This window comes from Malaclemys terrapin, chromosome 3 (assembly GCF_027887155.1).
Source record: "Malaclemys terrapin pileata isolate rMalTer1 chromosome 3, rMalTer1.hap1, whole genome shotgun sequence".
Classification (NCBI taxonomy): Eukaryota; Metazoa; Chordata; order Testudines; family Emydidae; genus Malaclemys; species Malaclemys terrapin.
In genome coordinates this window covers 85,831,272-85,853,152 of record NC_071507.1, presented here as the reverse complement: position 1 = coordinate 85,853,152, position 21,881 = coordinate 85,831,272, and the positions used below count along the sequence as shown (strand labels likewise).

Genomic DNA, 21,881 nt, shown 5'->3' with positions numbered 1-21,881 from the left:
TTCTAGGCAAACCAAAATAACTTACACTTTAAACTGCCATGTTCTCTGAACTGAAACACTATCCAAAACTTTCTGCCACATTTGAGCACTCATATTCTTAACTCACACCATAACCTACATTTCACACTGAAGATCACTCCCTGTACATATCCGGGCCTGTTGTAGGAAATCATCCTTTGCACAGGGTGGCAAGACACTATTGTGAGCTAAAATAATGATTTTCCTGGTAGCAGCAAAGTATTTACTAATTTGTAAGAAGTCTGACTCAAATTAGTCCATTCGTGGTTACTAGGCTATTCTGCACCCCATGCCCCAAAGCTCTCCCTACAGATATAGTACACACTTATGGTTCTATTGGGTATCACAGTTCCCATGAGTATCAGTCAAAATAAAAAAACCCAAACCTTTAGCTTGACACACAAACTTGATACACAACAGCATTTTTCTGTATGTGTAGATAGATTATAAATATAAATACTATGTTGTGTATCTATTAAGGTTGCACTATACCTAAAACAAAAAACACAAAAGTAAATGAATGAACAACGAAGGCACCTAATAGTACATACCCACCACTCCTTCTCATTTACACTGGCATCTCACCATTAGAACAATCACTCTACACCAAAGAAAATACACTGCATCTTAACTCTGCACACATAATAAGGCCATCTATGTAGTACCACCTTTCACAAACTCCTTAGCACCATGACCATAAACAGACCAGATTCACCCACTACTATCCTTTCTGCATTGTTTTAGAAAATCATATTCACCCGTATATGGGAAAGTGGCAACATTCCATATATTTAAAATGGAGAATATTATTCAAACTAGTATTTAAAAACAAAACAAAACAAAAAGAAAAACTATTTATTGCTGCATATACCAAGCAAAATCAGGCTTTCCCCCCCAACCTAGTGTACCGCAACCTTGTGTACAATTTGCTACTGTGATCCAGAACTTTACTAGAATTACTTCTTTCCAAATATCTCCTTCGCATTGACTCTCTGATGTCTGGATGAGGTTCCCCCCGATGAATTTATTCACATTTTTCCAGAAAAAATATCATTGTTATTGCCTGTCAATATTTTTTCCTGGTAATTTTTATTCTCTTCATTCCTCAGTGTTTGCAACAATTTGGTTTAATTTCATCTGCAGACCTAGGTTCCAATGTTGCAAACTACTGAAAAAGCAAGGCCTTTCAACTCACAGCTCCACTAAATTCAAAAGGGTTCCAGGTATCTATTCACGTACAACAGCTTCTAGGACTGAGGCATTAGTTAACAAGTTGGCTATCAACAAGTCCAGGTCATTAAAAGGAGAAGAGCTCCGTGTAGCTCTAAGTCTGTCTCTTTCGCAATAGAAGTTGATCCAATAAAAGATATTACCTCACCCACCTTGTCTCTCTAATGTTAAGTATAAATTAAGCCTAATACTGATCCTGCAGCAGTGCAAGACACCTCCCCATAACTCAACACATTGCTTTTTATCATTACCCTTTGCTTACAATCCATGTGTCACTGCTCATATCCAAACTCTTTTTAATTCATGTGGCATGTAGGAATTTGCGAGGTAACGTACCAACTATTTTACTGAAGGCTGCATATTATATGTTGCATAACCTTCTTTCAGTATTTTAGCAATTTTAGAGGCAAGAAATCAAATTATGTTCTCAATAAACTTGCACTGATGTAACGAAGATTAATACTTGGCCCAAATGTTCATATTTATTCATTTTCAGTTACAAATATTGAACTAAACTTCCACAAATGAATACCAGTACATTCAACCAGAAATAGCTAAAGGCTAGAAACATAAGGAATTCTTAGTCTTTTTTTTTTTACTTTATTAAAAATTGTGCAATCTTGACGTGTAAGCTACAAAATACAAGTTTTAAAAAATGAAGCTGGTTCCTTTATAAAACCAATCTCCATTCTGTTTAACATTAATGTTTAATCACAATTAATAAGATTTTACCTTCCTGTCTGTTGTTTTTTCTCTTCAGCCATTTTTCCACTGTCTCAGCACTTACACTTTCTGACACAAATTCATCCAGTACCTGGGGGTGAAGAGAAAGATAGGCCTTCACTTTTTCATCTGTCAAACCTGCAAAAGAGCAAAAGAGAATATTAACTGATTATATTATCATCACATTATTCCTTATAGTAATGCTTAGAAACCCCAGTCTGGATCAGGGCTCCCAATTGTGCCAGGGGCTGCAAAAATACAAATGTACACATGGTTCCTGATCTGAAGCTAGGGTTGCCAACTTTCTACTCACACAAAATCAAACACCTTCGCCCCGCCCCCTGCCCTGCCCCTCTGCTGAGGCCCCGCCCATGCCCTGTCCCTTCTCCGAGGCCCAGCCCCTGCTCACTCCATTATCCCCCTCCCCCATCGCTCGCTCTCCCCACCCTCACTCACTCACTCATTTTCACTGGGAGGGTATCAGGGGTGCAGGCTCTGGGCAGCACGTACCTCAAGCAGCTCCTGGAAGCAGCCGGCAGGTCCCCCTCCAGATCCTATGCAGAGCAGCAGAGGTGCAGCCAGGCAGCTCTGCGCACTGCCCCATCTGCAGGCGCCACCCTGACAGTTCCCGGCCAATGGGAGCTGTGGGGGCGGTACTTGGGGTGGGGGCAGCGTGCAGAGCACCCTGGCTACCCCTACACATAGGAACCAGAGTGGGGACATGCCAGATGCTTCCCCACTGCACAGCGTCGCCAACACGGATAGTCAACGGCCCGGTCAGCGGTGCTGACCCAAGGCTCTAGGATCCCTTTTTGACCGGGTGTTTTGGTCAAAAACTGGACACCTGGTCACCCTACCTAAAGCGTTTAAAATCTAAGACAGGAAATGACATGCAAAGAGTGGGAAAAGGGGAAATGGATCCATTCATGGAATATATTCCCACTATAAGAACAACACACAAAGGCTGTTACGGGTGTTGTGCGACAAAAGTATAGGCAGGAAATCAAGGCTGGAATCCCTGGTGCAGTGATAGGAGACATGTAGGCAGGTTTGAAGGGAAATGGGAAGGCAGTGGAGAAATTTCAGGGGCAGTATGATCTAAGCAAGAGGATCTTAGCAGATGCATTTTGTTGGATTGAAGAGAGGGGATGTGAGAGGAGGAAACTGCAGTAGGTGGGGCATAAAGGCCTAAATGGGATTTTTTGAAGCAAAGACAGAGATTTTAGAGACATTATAGAGGAACAACCAGCAACCTTTGGACACAGCCAGGGGGTGGAGGGTAAGAAAGAGTAAGGAGTCAAAGATCACCACTGGGTTACAGGCCTGAATGACAGGGTGGCTGGTGATAGCATCATCAGTGACACAGAAAGGTAGAGTAGGGATGGTTTTGAATGACAAATTAAGAGTTCAGTTTTGGCCTGGCTGAGTGCAAGCTAACAGTGAGACATTCAGGATGATTTAATTGGAGAGACAGGCTGAGATGTGGGGTTGGATGGAGGAAGGTGGTCAGGGGTAAACATGTCTCATATACAGTGCCAAACTCAGTGTCATCACTTAAACAGCAACAAGAGCAATAACTACAATAAAATGTAACACCAAAATTAGGTGGGAACTTAAAAAGGAAAAAAGTTACAGATGTAGCTTTAGAAGCAGAAGCAATATTCTAACCAACAGGCAACCATTATTTTAGAAATTCAGTTATCATGCTACGATTATACTGAAGGGTAAATTTCTTTACATCTAACAACAGGAAACCAGTGGTATGTATTTTAGAAAATGCAGGACAACCAAAAGGCCAAATCAGAAAGTCTATGGTATGTGAAATTCCTGATATCACAAACCTACTGCACTATTCAAAAGTCCACTTAATGTAACTACTCACTTCAGGGATGTGCAAGTGAAACGAAGCTAAAATTTTTCAAGGGAGAATAGGAAACAAATGTAACTGCCTTGAGAGAGATACATGTTTTCGCAAACAGAAGGCATACTGAATGCAGAAGTGTTAATTAGTTCTGCTGGGGACTGAGGTAACAACTGCAGTAACTCCTTAACTACTGCTTCTCCTCCAGAGTTGTGTGTACATAAACATATTTTCAGTGCAACTGTGAATTAACAACAGAGTTAGCACAAGTAACGAAAAAGCAGACCAGCATTAGACAAACGTGAAACTCTCCTCAAACAGTATTAAGTTCGTTTTGAGAATGCCAACACAATGCCGACATATTTCTTGCTTAGTACAGTGTTAGAATGCACTGAAAAATATCTTCAGTCAGTGAGATTATAAATTGTAATATTCTATAGCAATTTTAAAAATATTATAGCTAGTGTCTTTCAGAATGAAAATATTTGGCAAGTAATATCAAAATACAAAAACACACACAGCATTGGCATAATGTTGTACTGTCCAGATTCACTAACACTGAATGTTGGAGCTACAACACACCAACACTAGATCAGCCACACCAGGCCACTAGTACCACATTGACTACAGATCATACCACTAGTACCAAATTAGTGCAAAATCTCAGTCCACCTAATCCAACAGTAATCAGTACTTGATGCAGCAGGCAATAGTTTCAAAATACCAACAGTCCATGCTTGCACAATTTAAGTTAGACCACTTAGCGAGATGCTTGATTTTCATTAGTGATGAGCAGTTGGAACTCTCATTTAAGTCAATGAGAGCAGCAGATGCTCAGCAACTCAAATTCAGGTTACTTCTTTGGATGCCTAACCTTAGGCACCATGTTTTAAATTTATACCATAATGCATCTACCATAATGCAGATGTGTATACTCTGCATGGATTAAAAACTCTTTCAACCGATGTAGATAATCAGCTCACGTCCTCAAGAATTAGATTTGATTACCTATATATAATTTTTGTAACCGGCTGCACAAAGAAATACATAATAATATTTTGGCATATAAAGTCCTGGTATTCTTATAGGACAACATGTTTTAATTTGATAATATATTTATAGTAATGATGTATAACAAACGTTTTGGAAATTCAGTTCAGTTAAGCATCAGAAAGTTGTTTGAACTTAGCCAAAGCTCTCCGGTCTAAAAATATGACTCTTAACTCATTAGTACAGTCTGTCACACAAAATGCCTGCTATTTCTGGGTTATATGCAGATTGCAACTACAGAAAAAAATAGCATTTTGCAGTACTCCTGCTTCTGGCCAAAACTAGAAATTGGAGGCATGTAAAAAATAATAAAATAAAATAACTCCTACAAGGTTTGATTTGAATTTTAAGTGAAAGTTCAGGTCTCCTCTCATTTATCTGAACTAGTCAGCTAACTCTTGAATTTACATTGCAACGTAATGTTAAAAAATTATTAACTATGGCCTAATCTTGTAAATCATTACTTATGAGTAAAGCCCTACTTAACTTGAGATATTGCGGAAATTGCAGATTCTGGAATATATTAGGTTTCCACCACTGTTTTGACAGTGGGAGCCCCCGCTCTGAGCTCCAGGCAGCTGACAGCAGAAAATCGCAGAAAAGTAATAATGGACTTTATTATTGCCACAAATAATAAAGTCCATTATTACTGATCTGCTATTTTCCATGGTTTATCCACAACTCAGCCACAATTTTTTTTGACAATCATCCTGCAATTCAAGTAGGACCTTACTTATGAATATAGTCCTTATTCCTTGCCTTCCAAGAAAATGTACATGTGCTTTAAACTTTTATAGGATCAAGCCCTATGTTAACACTTGCCATCATTCAGTAAAATGTCCACATGAATTAGGAGCTTACATCTATATTCCATAGATTTAACTATAACTTCAAAACTAATTTTGTCCCAAATGTCTTGCAACTTCAGCTATCCTGTGCTGAGGCTTCTGTTTTAACCTCATGGGGACACATGAGTCTTTCAGTCAATAGGAGAATTCCAGCAGTAATCCAAAAGGAGCACACCTGCATTTGGCTAAACTGTACATGTCCAGACTTGGCCCCTTTTGTGTGTGTGTCTATGTCAGACAATTAGAATAAATAGAATAGAATTTAGAATCTATAATTGCAGATAAACCTCTCTTTAAATGTGGCAAAGCCTTAATTATCAGTGCTCTTAAAATATCCTTTTCTGTAATACAAAAATATGTATTTTTACATTAAAAATATTTTTTCAATTTTTCTCCACCTCCACCCAAACTTACAGCATATGTAAATTAAATGAACTTCATTCACCTATATGAATTAGAATTTACAGATCTTTTGGAAGATACCCTGAATGAAATCTTAGATCTCACTGACTTCAGTGGAGCCAGGATTTCACCCATGTTGTTAGCAATTCTGGAAATGAACATTTTTAAACTATGTAAACAGCATTTTACAGAAAACATCTCTCCAGAACTTTGTTTCTATTTGATGAGCTCAAAAAGCTTCACAGACCAGTTTCCTCCAAGGACGTGCATTGGTCCTTCTGGCAGAAAATAATGAGCATTCTCATTTCCTGAAAACAATTCTATCCTCCAACAATGCAGAGATAGTATCAAGAGGGACTACCACTCAGGAGACCTGAACTTGGGCCGCAAGCTTACTACACAAAGCCAGAGCACACAGAAAGGTTTGGAACAACTGATTCTTCTGGGAATTAAAAGGAAAACTCGCATCTCAGTTGACCATTCAATGGTTCCCTATACGCATTAGACTTTGCCTTGCTGATTCATACATAACCTGTTGAATGAATTAAAAAAAAAAACAAAAAAAAAACAAAAAAAACACCACAATGCATCTTTCTTCCAACTCCCATTCTTCCTCTTTTTAGGTGATAACCCTATATTTTGGTGCTGACATCCCTTGTTGCAGTCTGCTAATCCCCTGTTACATACATGTTAACAATTTGTTCTGGTTTTGTGATTAAACAACGAGAATTATAATAAAACTAAAACTCAAAAAGGACACGCGTATCAGATAAGCACTTTCTTTCCCTCTGAACAAACTGCAAGCAGGGAAACTCTGCAGGATCTACCCTCTCCTTGTGCTAGGTCAGCAGCTACTAACTTCCTGACCAGCACATTTGTTTAGGTTCTCTTTGTGGCGCTCACTTAGAAATGTTCCCTTAGGCCATGCCATCCAATTCATAAAGTTAATTCATATGTGGGGAAACCATCAATCAGAAGGACTTTTATTTTCCCCTGGCTATTGCTGTCCTAATAGTCACCACATCACAACATCACGGTTGTATAAATGACAACTTTCACGTGAGTTTTACACATTGTTGTGCACTATGTGTCATTCAGGTTAGCTTGTTTATTCTATGGTCAGGAAGAGATTAACATTTTTGGAACCCTGTAAAACGAAGAAGGGAGCGAGGAAATAGCATGGTTTTTACTAAGACAATGCTCTGATCTGCAACAGTGGTATTTATCACTGACGAGGGATAAAATCTGTTGAAATTGGTTTATCCAGTAGCGTTCGGGCAATATCCATCAGGGAAGAGGGAAAGAAAAGGGATAAAAAGATGATTTTTCATAGTATTTTTCTACTTTGATTTGACATGGTTAGGGTGTTAGTTGTGGCCTACTCATATAGTGACTATAAAGATTTGGATATTGTGTCCAGTGCAGTCAGGTGTACAGTTAAGGTATGATCTGTTCCCTAATCTGGCACCAATACCTACCCAGTCTATAAGGATAGATTTTTTTTTTTAATTTAACTTCCTGGCCTTGAATGGAACAGGCAAAGGGGCAACATTTTTATTCTTGGCACAAGGCAACAGAAACCACTGAATTTAACATTACAATTCTCTTTATATTAAGGCAGAATTAGGGATGAAGTCTTTCCTCCTCTTCTTCCTATTTTTTTAACTAATTATAGAAAATCGGAACATACATGTTTTTCTAGTATTACTATTTAATGACAGAGTTTAGTTTTCTAAGCACAAAAGTTGGAGCCAAGAATCTGAGTGTTAAGTCTGCCTCTGCAATTTTCTTTTTCTTTGGCCTTAGGCCTGTCACTTAAAGTGCAAAACTTCAGTTTCCTCATCTGAAAAGCAAAGAGAAGTTATTGTGATGATAAGAAAAGTTAGTGAATTAAAGCACTTTAAAGATGAATAGCACTGAAAGTACATGCTGTAACGGCTAAGCGTTAATATTATCCTTTATTTCTGATTCCATCATTCTACTGGCACTAGAACATTGGGGCCAACGGCATAAGTAGAACTTGGATTCTGTTGCTAGTAGTTGTACGACTCTTTACTTAAAAAAAAAAAAAGTATGGTATGAATTGTAGTATTGAATCATAGAATCTCAGGGTTGGAAGGGACTTCAGGAGGTCATCTGGTCCAACCCCCTGCTCAAAGCAGGACCAATTCCCAACTAAATCATCCCAGCCAGGGCTTTGTCAAGCCTGACCTTAAAAACCTCTAAGGAAGGAGATTCCACCACCTCCCTAGGTAACCCATTCTAGTGCTTCACCACCCTCCTAGTGAAAAAGTTTTTCCTAATATCTAATCTATACCTCCCCAACTGCAACTTGAGACCATTACTCCTTGTTCTGTCATCAGGTACCACTGAGAACAGTCTAGATCCATCCTCTTTGGAACCCCCTTTCAGGTAGTTGAAAGCAGCTATCAAATCCCCCCTCATTCTTCTCTTCTGCAGACTAAACAATCCCAGTTCCCTCAACCTCTCCTCATAAGTCATGTGCTCCAGCCCCCTATTCAGTTTTGTTGCCCTCCGCTGGACTCTTTCCAATTTTTCCACATCTTTCTTGTAGTGTGGGGCCCAAAACTGGACACAGTACTCCAGATGAGGCCTCACCAATGTCAAATAGAGGGGAACAATCACGTCCCTCGATCTGCTGGCAATGCCCCTACTTATACAGCCCAAAATGCCGTTAGCCTTCTTGGCAACAAGGGCACACTGTTGACTCATATCCAGCTTCTCATCCACTGTAACCCCTATGTCCTCTTCTGCAGAACTGCTTCCTAGCCACTCGGTCCCTAGTCTGTAACAGTGCATGGGATTCTTCCGTCCTAAGTGCAGGACTCTGCACTTGTCCTTGTTGAACCTCATCAGGTTTCTTTTGGCCCAATCCTCTAATTTGTCTAGATCCCTCTGTATCCTGTCCCTACCCTCCAGCGTATCTACCACTCCTCCCAGTTTAGTGTCCTCTGCAAACTTGCTGAAAGTGCAGTCCACGCCATCCTCCAGATCATTAATGAAGATATTGAACAAAACCAGCCCCAGGACCAACCCCTGGGGCACTCCACTTGAAACCGGCTGCCAACTAGACATGGAGCCGTTGATCGCTACCCGTTGAGCCCAACGATCTAGCCAGCTTTCTATCCATCTTATAGTCCATTCATCCAGCCCATACTGCTTTAACTTGCTGGCAAGAATACTGTGGGAGACTGTATCAAAAGCTTTGCTAAAGTCAAGGAATAACACATCCACTGCTTTCCCCTCATCCACAGAGCCAGTTATCTCATCATAGAAGGCAATTAGGTTAGTCAGGCATTATTTGCCCTTGGTGAATCCATGCTGACTGTTCCTGATCACTTTCCTTTCCTCCAAGTGCTTCAGAATTGATTCCTTGAGGACCTGCTCCATGATTTTTCCAGGGACTGAGGTGAGGCTGACTGGCCTGTAGGTCCCCAGATCCTCCTCCTTCCCTTTTTTAAAGATGGGCACTACATAAGCCTTTTTCCAGTCATCCGGGACCTCCCCTGATCGCCATGAGTTTTCAAAGATAATGGCCAATGGCTCTACAATCACATCCGCCAACTCCTTTAGCAGCCTCAGATGCAGTGCATCCGGCCCCATGGACTTGTGCTCATCCAGTTTTTCTAAATCGTCCCAAACCACTTCTTTCTCCACAGAGGGCTGGTCACCGTCTCCCCATACTGTGCTGCCCAGTGCAGCAGTCTGGGAGCTGACCTTGTTCATGAAGACAGAGGCAAAAAAATCATTGAGTACATTAGCTTTTTCCACATCCTGTTACTAGGTTGCCTCCCTCATTCAGTAAGGGGCCCACACTTTCCTTGACTTTCTTCTTGTTGCTAACATACCTGAAGAAACCCTTCTTGTTACTCTTAACATCTCTTGCTAGCTGCAACTCCAAGTGTGATTTGGCCTTCCTGATTTCACTCATGAATGCCTGAGCAATATTTTTATACTCCTCCCTGGTCATTTGTCCAATCTTCCACTTCTTGTAAGCTTCTTTTTTGCGTTTAAGGTCAGCAAGGATTTCATTGTTAAGCCAAGCTGGTCGCCTGCCATATTTACTGTTCTTTCTACACATTGGGATGTTTTTTTCCTGTAACCTCAATAAGGATTCTTTAAAATACAGCCAGCTCTCCTGGACTCCTTTCCCCCCTCACGTTATTCTTCCAGGGGATCCTGCCCATCAGTCCCCTGAGGGAGTCAAAGTCTGCTTTTCTGAAGTCCAGGGTCCGTATTCTGCTGCTCTCCTTTCTTCCTTGTGTCAGGATCCTGAACTCGACCATCTCATGGTCACTGCCTCCCAGCTTCCCATCCACTTTTGCTTGCCCTACTAATTCTTCCTGGTTTGTGAGCCGCAGGTCAAGAAGAGCTCTGCCCCTAGTTGGTTCCTCCAGCATTTGCACCAGGAAATTGTCCCCTACACTTTCCAAAAACTTCCTGGATTGTCTGTGCACCGCTCTCCCAGCAGATATCAGGGTGATTAAAGTCTCCCATGAGACCCAGGGCCTGCGATCTAGTAACTTCTGCTAGTTGCCGGAAGAAAGCCTTGTCCACCTCATCCCCCTGGTCTGGTGGTCTATAGCAGACTCCCACCACAACATGACCCCTGTTGCTCACACTTCTAAACTTAATCCAGAGACTCTCAGGTTTTTCTGCAGTTTCATACCGGAGCTCTGAGCAGTCAGACTCCTCTCTTACATACAATGCAACTCCCCCATCTTTTCTGCCCTGCCTGTCTGTCCTGAACAGTTTATATCCATCCATGACAGTACTCCAGTCATGTGAATTATCCCACCAAGTCTCTGTTATTCCAATGACATCATAGTTCCTTGACTGTGCCAGGACTTCCAGTTCTCCCTGCTTGTTTCCCAGGCTTCTTGCATTTGTGTATAGGCACTTTAGATAACTCACTGATTGTCCCGCTTTCTCAGTCTGAGACAGGAGTCCTCCCCTCTTGCACTCTCCTGCTCATGCTTCCTCCCAGTATCCCATTTCTCCACTTACCTCAGGGCTTTGGTCTCCTTCCCCAGGTGAACCTAGTTTAAAGCCTTCCTCACTAGGTTAAATTAATGGAGATATCTTATCTCCTAGAACTGGAAGGGACCTTGAAAGGTCATTGAGTCCAGCCCCCTGCCTTCACTAGCAGGACCAAGTACTGATTTTGCCCCAGATCCCTAAGTGGCCTCCTCAAGGATTGAACTCACAACCCTGGGTTTAGCAGGCCAATGCTCAAACCACTGAGCTATCCCCCCCCCCCATGAAAGTTTGGTTTGCAAAAGATTGTCTGAGAACCTCCACTTCTCCACATGAAATCCCGAACATTTTATTAGCTCCCACTTTTCATTTGCAGTGACTACAAAGCAAACCCCAAAATGGATTTTTGAACTCACTGCTCAAAACTGGATTCTGTTTCATCTAGTATCCAGTGTTAGTAAATAATCAAGAGCTTCACTAAACCAAACAGCAAATCCATAACAGAGTACTTGCTATTGGCTTTAATGAGAAAGATTATACGATCTGAAGAGAAACCAGAGCCTGCACAAGAGAAATGAAGTGGACTTCTTGTAGCAATTGGGAGTACTACACAAGTGGAATATGTCCACAGAATCAGTTTCACTGCAACTCAAGTAAGTCTCCTGTTCACTATAACCCTTTTCAAAATGGCAGTCCCTCACAGAGTTTAAATAATTAATAAGATTTGATACAATGAATGTGAGCAAATGGTTCAGTCACAGTGAGCTCAGCAATAGTTCACTCACAGCCTAGGAAATTCTTATTGAGAGAGGAATGTTGGCCATAACACTGGAGCTATCTTTATACTTTTTTTAAAAAATGCAACATGAACCTCTAAATTCCACCTGAAAAATCACACAGTCACAGAAAGGATCTTGAATTAACATTTCATATGGAATAATGAACCTGTAATACAGCCAAGACCCTCACCAATACTTCAGCGTTAGAAACAGAGGATATCATTGCAAAGAGTTTTTGAGATGTCTGAAGTCAGAACAAAATGTTTCAAATGAAATGCAGATATTTCCACTTCAATCTGGTGACCAGAAAATAAAGAATAAAGCAAAGCCAGAGGACGAAGCTTACAGCATAGGAAGACTAATGGAAGAAATATATGGGCACTCTCCCAGTTGATAAACACAATACTCATAATTTCTATGGTAGAATTTAGGAGAGACAGGATCTCTAAATACTGTCGTAGTCTTATATACAGCAGTCCCCCTCAAGATGCCCACAAAATATTTCTTGGAAAGTTAGTCTGTATGAACATTTTAGTTTGTCAAGTGCAAAACACTATCACTTTAACTTAAAAGACCATCGTATATTCAGCAAGTATGACAAGGTTTATCCTTTAGTAAGAAGATGCCTTAAAAACTAAGTTTACAGATTTAAATTAACTATCATATATGAACTTGAAAAACACAATAAATCTGTTAGTCTTTAAGGTGCCACCAGACTCCTTGTTGTTTTTGAAAAACACAGTGGCAACTGAGTATGAAATGGGATTTCTTTAAAATAGGAGTGGAGGGGAGGTAAGATTTACAAAGAGAATGAAATCTTTCATTCCTGCAACCTCCAAAAAAATAAAAATCCTTCCTTCATTTGTAATTTACAATGACACAAAAAATACCAAAATTACATTTCTGCTATTAAGTGTATTGTAAGCCATATAAAAAAAAACGTAAGTTCCTTAGACATTGTTAGTTTCATTTTCATTAACAGCCCAATTCTGGGACTCTTACACACACGGTGTATCACTTTGCTCTGGGAGTAGCCTCACTGAACTCAGTGTAAAGTACTACTCACTTCCACCATGAATAGGTGGAAGAACTGGGTCCTATAGCTGCACTTTAAAAATCTGCTGTGTTTGGCACCAAGAGTAAGTCACTGCCTTGCCGGCTCTCACAGTTTTATCACAAATCTTGCCTTACTTGGTGTTGTACAAAAGGCGCAAGCTAACAGAGCCATCCATGTGACTATGTGAGAATCTCATCTTTCATTTAAAACAAGTTTCTAGACCCCCTGGCTGTCAAGAAAAATTTGAAAACATGAAACCTAAAGGCTCAATCAAACACCAGGAAACAAATAAAAACAACCCAGATTTTATTTTTAAAATCTCGTGATTTTTAAGCCAGTCTTGTGATGGAGCGAGGGGCCAGGGGGCCTGGCTCACAATTTTTCCACAAACCTATTTGGAAATACTGCAGTCACTGCTATCCCTCAAAGCTCTTCTGCAACACCCTCAGTGGTATATCTGGTTGGTCTAGACATGGCCAATCGCTTTAACAATCATTGCAAGAAAGACCACTAAGAAATTAAGCAGATTTTTAAGTATAGACCAAAAATGATGGTGAAAAACAGCTTCAAATATTACAACTTCCTTGGTAATAGAAGTTTTTTTAAAAAGTTGGTTTTGCTCTAACTTTGATGGACCACTGCAAAATATTTGGCAAGGGCAAAATCATCACTTCTTCATACAATTAAGACAGATATTGTACCAAGCATAAACTTGAGCAGAAACATATTATAACAGACTACAGATTAGAAAACAACCTTATCTCCAATAAGGGTACAAATTTTGTAATATTAAAATAAATCCTTTCATTTGGACCCTAAAAATGATGAACAGAGATTTATAACAGCAATTTCCTATAAATCAGCATTTGAACTGGAGTGTCATAGTTGTACACAGTGAGATCTTTGACATGAAAAATTCTCAAATTAATCCAGCAAGGAAATTTAAATGCATTTTTGCACCTATCTTCCTTCCTGAATAATTTAAATAGTCCTGTCCCATGCCCACCCAACACAAAAATCACCTCAGAGTGTCTCACTACAGAACCTTATAACTGTTATTTGTACTCATTCTTGAAGGCATTCGAGGCATGTGTGTACATTGCTTCACTTGGATTAAACACTAATCCCATTAAATCAATCCCTTCTTTGTTCATAACATCAGGATTCAAAACCACAGACATAGTCAGTTTTGGAATATTCTTTTCAAGTCAGACTTTTTATCTTAATCCATTTAAGTATACAGGAATGTAATGCAACCAAGTGCCCAAACTGCACAATACCTAACATTACACTGGTTTGGCAAAAAGTGTAGTTGTCAATTACTAGCAACCAGAATGGTTGGATCTCTTCTTTTGTTTAATTGGCATTCAGGCGATCTATGAACAGCTTCATTTAATCTCTTTTCCTTCTTCCTATCCAACCCACCACAATTACCCCAAGACTAAATTGACAGAAAAAGAGAAACCATAAATTATTCTTTTGTACACTGAACAGCAAACCAAGTCATTTCTATATTAAAAACAGTTACAAATATTATAGTAGTCGTAGATAAAGATATCATAGTGCACATCAAAAAATACAACAGTGAAAAGGTATCTAAAGGTAAAAAGGTAAAAAAAATCTAAAATTGTCTTTAGAGTTCAAAAACGTAGGTGTTTTACACATCTGATATAGTTTACAAATATATTTGTATATATGTTGCACATTTTAAAATATGTAACTTAGTTGTGGAGAAGGGACTATGTTAACTTGAAATCGTATGATAAATGTTAAGTGAAGTTGTAGGAAGGGGAATATTGTTGGACAGATATCAACAAAACACATGCTGCTGGGTGCAAGGAGATACAGAGGCTTAGACACCTGGACAGACGCTCCACTCAACCTGCTTGTTCGGAAGTTTTTTTGGGGGGGGCAGGGGGGAGAGAGCTAAACTGGAAGAGTTGCTGGTTGTCTCCTGAGGGAGGGAGCAAGCGAGCAGGATCAGAGAAAGGGCAGAGCTAGACTGTGGTTAGGAAGGGAAGCACTGCTGGGCACTTATAAGATTATTAGATTAGGCTTTCCCTTTGGGAATACGAAGTAGAAGGGTTACTGAATGCTATTGTTATGTTAATTCTGGTTAACCAAAAGTTTAGTGGTTTTTGAAACCCAAAAGTTGGAGGCATCATTAATCCATGGTTTTTGAAGAGATCGCCAGAGACTTCAAAATAGACTTAGAAAAAGCAGCCAGATTAGCCCATTATTCACAGGCAAGTGTCCTGAGAGGAAGCTTCAGAGGGGTGAAAGGGCTGTACTAGTTGACCCAGAGACCCTGTTGTTGAACAGGGGCATGCTCAGGAAGGGGCAGGTCTTGATACTGTATGGTATTGTAAACTGTGTACATATAGGGACTGCTTCATTTCATCCACCACCAAAATGCCATCTCAAAAGTGGAATATGGTAATTAATATAAGGATTCCAGCAGCACTTCAACAGTTTGAGAGAGAGAAAATGAAGAACACCTCATCCAATTAAAGCAACAAAGAAATTTAGGCAGGTAGAGCACTAGTAATTATACTGGAATGTAGCCAGGATACCATGGTTCAAGTCCCTTACTCTTGTGAAAAGTGCCTTAAGAAACTTTAATGACTACAGGGGGCTTGATCCCACAGTCTGAGCAACTCCTTGCTGATCACCCTCAACTCCTATTGACGTCAATAAAAGTAGAATGCACTGAGCACCTTCAGTAACTACTCAGTTTCTTACAGGATCTAACCCTAGAATTGCTTATGCCCTCTGTCTCATATGTCACCCAAAATATTACACTCTAATGCTCCAATAACTCCAGGGCAGAGCCCTGATTCAGTACTACCTATTATACGGAAGAACACCATCTATAGAATCCTTATCAAGTTTAGTTTTTATTAACTAGGGTAACAAAGGTCTGTTCTCTTAGCTTAAGATTTACACACTTGTTCAATGGGTGAATAACCCCCCTGATTTTAGCATTCAGTTTTCAATAAAGACATAAATATTAATACTGAATTGAAAATCTATATATTATGCAACACTGCAGTACATGTATACTGTTATTATGGAACATTATCCATCAGTTAATATACAGGTATTTGATAAAATTGTGAACATTACTGTTATGGCCTGAGAACAGGTCCATTACATTTTTAACTAGAACTTTGAAACAACTTTAAAGAATGCATAACAAGTTTTAGTCTCTGCCCAAGTGCATGCTGGGACAGAAGACTAGGTGTTTAGTTAGTGCTATGCAAGAAGCTCATGGAATGAATGTAGACACACTAACAGTTTCAGATTTTAATCAAACTAATTTCAAAGATTTGCCTGAAGAATAAACTAAATATTCACTCAGAATTCATGTTAAAGGTACCAACATTTGTAATAAAGAAGTTTCAATATTTCTATAAGTAACAGAATTAACAAATATATAATGAATATTTCACTACAATTTAAAATCATTTGCCCTTTTTTCCTTCTCTTGTGTAGATTCATGAAAATATTTCCTATTGCCCAGGTTTCCACCCGACATGCTCTGTGCTAACGAAGTCTAAATTAACATCAATTGGTGCTAAAGCCTGGCTCAGCCATAGCTGATTATATATTATGTAATTCATCCAAAATCCAAAACTAAGTAAAATCCATAAAATAAACAAACAAAATTAATTACTCAAATGTCAAGAAATGCCAAAGATCAGGATGCAACCTTAATCCTGCCCTTAGGTGTCAGCATTATGATACAGTCCTTAAATACACATTATTTCTCCTATAATATAATTTAGTATACAAACAACATTTTCTACAATGATCCTGCAACATTTATATTTGAATAATCTCACTGGTCTCAGTATTAGTCTCATTATCTATAATCAAGTACTACAGTATTTTTTTTATATTCATGATTAGAATTCTAGTTACATTAGCCAGAAGCTAATCGTTTGCCTGATGAACAAGTTGGATACAGAAGTATTTACTTATGAAAAGAGCAAACAAATCAGCCAAACAGTTGCATGCTCAGACAGTTTACCTGGAACACGCAGAAAATCATTATCATGATAGAATCTTCTGATGTAACAATTAACACAGAACATTTATGCAAAATAATCTATTGCATAGCAATGAGACTGTGCACCTGTGTGTTTTCCACTTTGGTGGTATTGGGTGCCCATTTACAGCAACATACCATAGCTCTATATTTCATTTTAATTGCTTCCAACCTACAATGTATGTTTTCTGAGAAAAATAAAGGCAAAGTGCATGAAGAAAGGAGAAGATATAAAAACCATGGAAACCTGTCATTAGGAAGTTCCATTAGTAAGAAATCAAACATGACTTCCTCATGTTTGATCTGGTACATGAAAATCTAGCTCTTCTAATACAACCTATACTACTCTAATTACATGTCATTTTTCTGGTAAGTGAGGCTAAATTAAAAATCATAGCCTTTTGTTAACTGTTCATGAGATATAAAGTAATATATTCCTAAATATCTTGAGCTATGACTTTCTCAGATCTTTTAAGATTGGCAGGAACAATCCTGCTTAGTACTTCAATGGGAGACCTCAAAGGAAAACCCAGGTCCCGGCAGGAAGGTGTGTTGATGCTTTGGGAGGTGGCACTCTTCCATCTGAGTTTGACCTGAACAAACACTCAGGCCTGGTATTCATAAATTCACAGCTTTTAAAGCCAAAAGGTAGGCACCACTGTGATTATCCTGTCTGATAAGAACATAAGAATGGCCCTACTGGATCAGACTCAAGGTCCATCTAGCCCAGTATCCTGTCTTCTGACAGTGGCCAATGCCAGGAGCTTCAGAGGGAATTAACAGAACAGGTAATCATCAAGCGATCCATCCTCCGTTGCCCATTCCCAGCTTCTGGCAAAAAGAGGCTAGGGTCACCCTCCCTGCCCCGCTTGGCTAATAGCCATTGATGGATCTATCCTCCATGAATTTATCTAATTCTTTTTTGAACCCTGTTATAGTCTTGGCCTTCACAACAACCTCTAGCAAAGAGTTCCAAAGGTAGACTGTGCGTTGACTGATCTGCCTACCACAGGCCATGGAACTTCACCCGGTAATTTGTGCATTGAGCCCAGTAATTTGTGTTTGACCTAGCATATATCTTTTGAGACATCTAATCTTGAATTCAAGACTTGTAAAGGTACGTATAGCCTGTAGACAAGTAACCTCTTGACTTGCTCTTCAAGAGACTAAATAGATTTAATTCCTTAAACTGAATTTTCTTAATTTAAAGGGGTGCTTTATTTCTTGGGATGGCATAATTCAGATGAGATTTATAAAACACAACTCTGATCACTCATGTTTATTATCACATGAGAGTAGATTCTGAAGAGTTTGGGCTTGCAGTTCAGACTAAGGGGGTGTGAACAGCAGTGCAGACCAGAGTATTGCACTGTAACTTCTCCATGTGCACACTGAAGGCTTGAACTTAAAGGTCCCAATTTTGCACTCATGTAGTTCTCTTCAAAGCTGTTAAAGAGGACTACACTAGTCGAAACTTGGGACCTTTAAGTTTATGCCTGCAGCGTCCACACAGAGGTGTTACAGCGCACTTTGGTGCGCACTGCTATTCACACCCTCGTAGTCCCAACTGCAAGACAGTGTAGATATGCCTTCATTGCACAGCAAGCCAGAGTGTAAATCTATAGCGCACTAGCCTGCTGCACACTAAGACATCATGTGGACCTCACTACTACACACCACAAGTTCAGTATTGTGCTTTGACCTAACTGCAGTATGTCAAAGCGCACTATGGAACTTTTAGTATCTGGTATCTGAGCATGTGGTAAGAGGGCCCACTCAGCAATGTAGTGTACTGCAGGCTAGTTTGCTGCAGATTTACAACCCCGCTAGCCATGCTCTAAGTCTCCATATAGACAAGACTTTGTGAGCTAAACCCAGTATCTTGACAAAACTCCGGCACAGATAACCAAAAACCCAATTCTGAAAAATAAAATGTACCTGGTTTCCACACAGTATAAGTTCCCCAAAATTGATTTGTATACCATGGATCCTAGATGTACTGCATTTTTTGCTACATCTGACTCCTAAACATCAGAGACGTTAATAGCACATTCACTGCTCTGAAAACTACTCTTCTTATTCTGTCTCAATACCGCTGCAAAATACAGATACAATATATCTCTCTTTCAGATCCAATGCAGTTCTTGATTGACATTAAAAATAAAAATTACCAGTCAAATTCTTCTGTGGGGGAAAAAAAATTCCCACCTTCAGACTAATTAAGCTTTGAAAGTTAGGCGCTGACTCTATCAAACTGTCAGAAAAAAGTTAGAAATTCCAATTTATTTAAAACAGGATAAATGAAAAACAGTGTTTTCTTTTTCAACATCTCAGTCATCAGATGTGCAAGTGAATAGAGTGAGAGAGGACTCTTTAAAGATGCTAATTCTGCTCAATTTTATGGTGATGGATGTAATGATATCTCCATGTCAGTAAAATATGGCCTAAAAAGAGCAGCATAATTTAAGATATTTCAATAAACACTCTGCTAAAGTGAACAGTGATTTAAAGTGACAATTAAATATTGTGTTAAGCTTACTTTTATATTACAAATAAGACCAAGTTGCACAACCTGTGCTGTAAGCACTTACTCAACTCGAGTATTCCCACTGACGTCAGTACATTTGTGTGGGTAAACGGTCACCAACATGATCAAGGGTTGTGCAACAGAACCCCAACCATGTTTCATTCCACACATTGGTTCAGACTTTCTTTGCCAAAAGTTGCTGCTTAATAGTATGTACAGTATTACTTCATAAAATCATGCCAATACACAAAACTCTTCTCATGCACAAAATATAGTTACAGAATTGTTCAACAGCAAGTTACAAATTATTAATCCAATCTGGCTCCAACTGAAATCAATGAAAAATCTTCCACTGATTTGGATGGGAGCAAAATGGGATCATAAACATAAATGCATTTCAAAAGATACAGGGTAATTTGGGAGGATTTACTATTTGCTCTTAAGATAAAATAGTAGGAGATAAAAGAAAATGTAAAACAAGCAAACTATGGATATCTGCTGAACATCAGCGTGCAAATTCAAAAGATACACATGGGCTGTAGCTATTAGAATATGAACACCATGTTTAAGTTTGAAATATGAAAATTGTTGATAATCTTAATACTTAATAGCTCGTTAGTGCCCTTCATCACAAAAGATCCCAAGGCACCATATGAACTATGGAAATCATCCTGCCATCTTTAATCATCATAAAATTCCTATAGGTTCAATGTGCTATTCTTTTCACAGGCCCTGAAATATTAATACAGAATTTTGAAGCACTGTTACTCCCATATTTGATGCTATGCAATATTAATAAATTCAGATCAAATTACAGGATATGCAATTCAAAAAGTTTTTATTAAGAATGTATACAGTTTCCTTTTCAATATATTAAATACATTATATGCAGTGAATGCAATTAACCAATGTTGCCATGAGCATATTAACAAATTACACATTCCAGCATTTGTAATTCTTTTTTGACAGAAACAGAATGTAAGGTTCTAAGTTATGGTAACATCAAATCAAGAACTGGGTGGTTTGCATGTTACACGAATGAAAACTTGAGAACGTCTGGACTAGGTTTTACAAACTAAGGTCTTGGCTACACTGGTGCTGTACAGCGCTGCAACTTGCTGCGCTCAGGGGTGTGAAAACGCACCCCCCCCCCCCCCGAGCACAGCGAGTGCATGGCTGTAAAGCGCCAGTGTAATCAGCGCCTGCAGTGCTGCACGCTCGCTCACAGCGCTGCAAGCTATTCCCCTCGGAGAGGTGGAGTACTTGCAGCGCTGCAAGAGCTCTCTCGCAGCGCTGGCGGCGCGACTACACTCGCGCTTCACAGCGCTGTGAAGTCCCGAGTGTAGCCAAGGCCTAACTGTTTACACCACTACAAAGCACTACGAGCTGACAATAGCTAGATATATAGTGTCCTAAGACCTTTGCTTATTGTACAGTAATTTGCTCACTTACTCTTCCCTCATCACCCTCATTCATGCCTTGGTCACCTCCTGCCAGGACTACAGCAATGCAGCATAGCTAGGCATGATGCCTTCACCACTTATGAAAAACCAAATAGTACAGAAGGCTGCAGCACATCTCAGCAACATGGGTTACGATGACCACATCAAACATGTCCTCCACTTTCTACACTGGCTTTGTCCTAGGACTGCAGAGATGTTAATTATCCACTTCATTGTGAATGGCTTCTTGTATTATGCATTAACTCCTTTTACTTAACAATCTGTTCCACCTTGATACTCTGATTACCTTTCCCAAATCTGAAGAAGAGCTCTGTGGAGCTCGAAAGCTTGTCTCTTTCACTAACAGAAGTTGCTTCAACAAAAGGTTAAAAAGTTATATTTTACAGAATAGTGCAGACAAGTAAAAGGGTTTTGAATTTGTTTGCCGCAGTTTATGGGAGATGGCGAGTTTTCCATTAAGTTGCATAGATATTTGAAAGTACAGCCTGTATGTCTCTTCTGGCATCCTTTTCAGTGAATGGTAGTATATTGTGACAGATTTGTTTAATTACATTGTTCACCTGCACAACCACAGGCAGGAAAACAAATGGAAGGCAGAGGAGACTGGTGGACCAATTGTGGATGCAGAGACTAGCAACAGTACTATGAGTGGAAGGGACAAAGTTCTGAACGTAATAGAAACACAGCGTTCCAATAAGGTAGGACAGCCATGGAGAGGGAATGCCATTTACCTTTTTCCCCCCAAAGAAGAATAATTTTAAAATTCAGAATATGATTTCTCTTCATCTGCAGCTCCAATTCTATTTCTCAAAAAAAAATTCTAAACATACATTTTAAGAATCATAATTGACAAAAACAACATAAGATTTTAGCT

General features: G+C 39.4%; 1 protein-coding gene across 5 annotated transcripts in view; it reads right to left on the bottom strand.

Annotated features, from left to right (window-relative positions):
• The window catches only part of PDE10A (phosphodiesterase 10A), a 534,797-nt gene that overhangs the window by 140,510 nt on the left and 372,406 nt on the right, over positions 1–21,881 (bottom strand). For all 5 annotated transcript variants that reach the window (XM_054023695.1, XM_054023697.1, XM_054023694.1 and 2 more), the window contains exon 2: positions 1,981–2,109. In XM_054023695.1, coding sequence (XP_053879670.1) covers positions 1,981–2,109 — 129 coding nt within the window. The remainder of the gene's footprint in view (positions 1–1,980; positions 2,110–21,881) is intronic.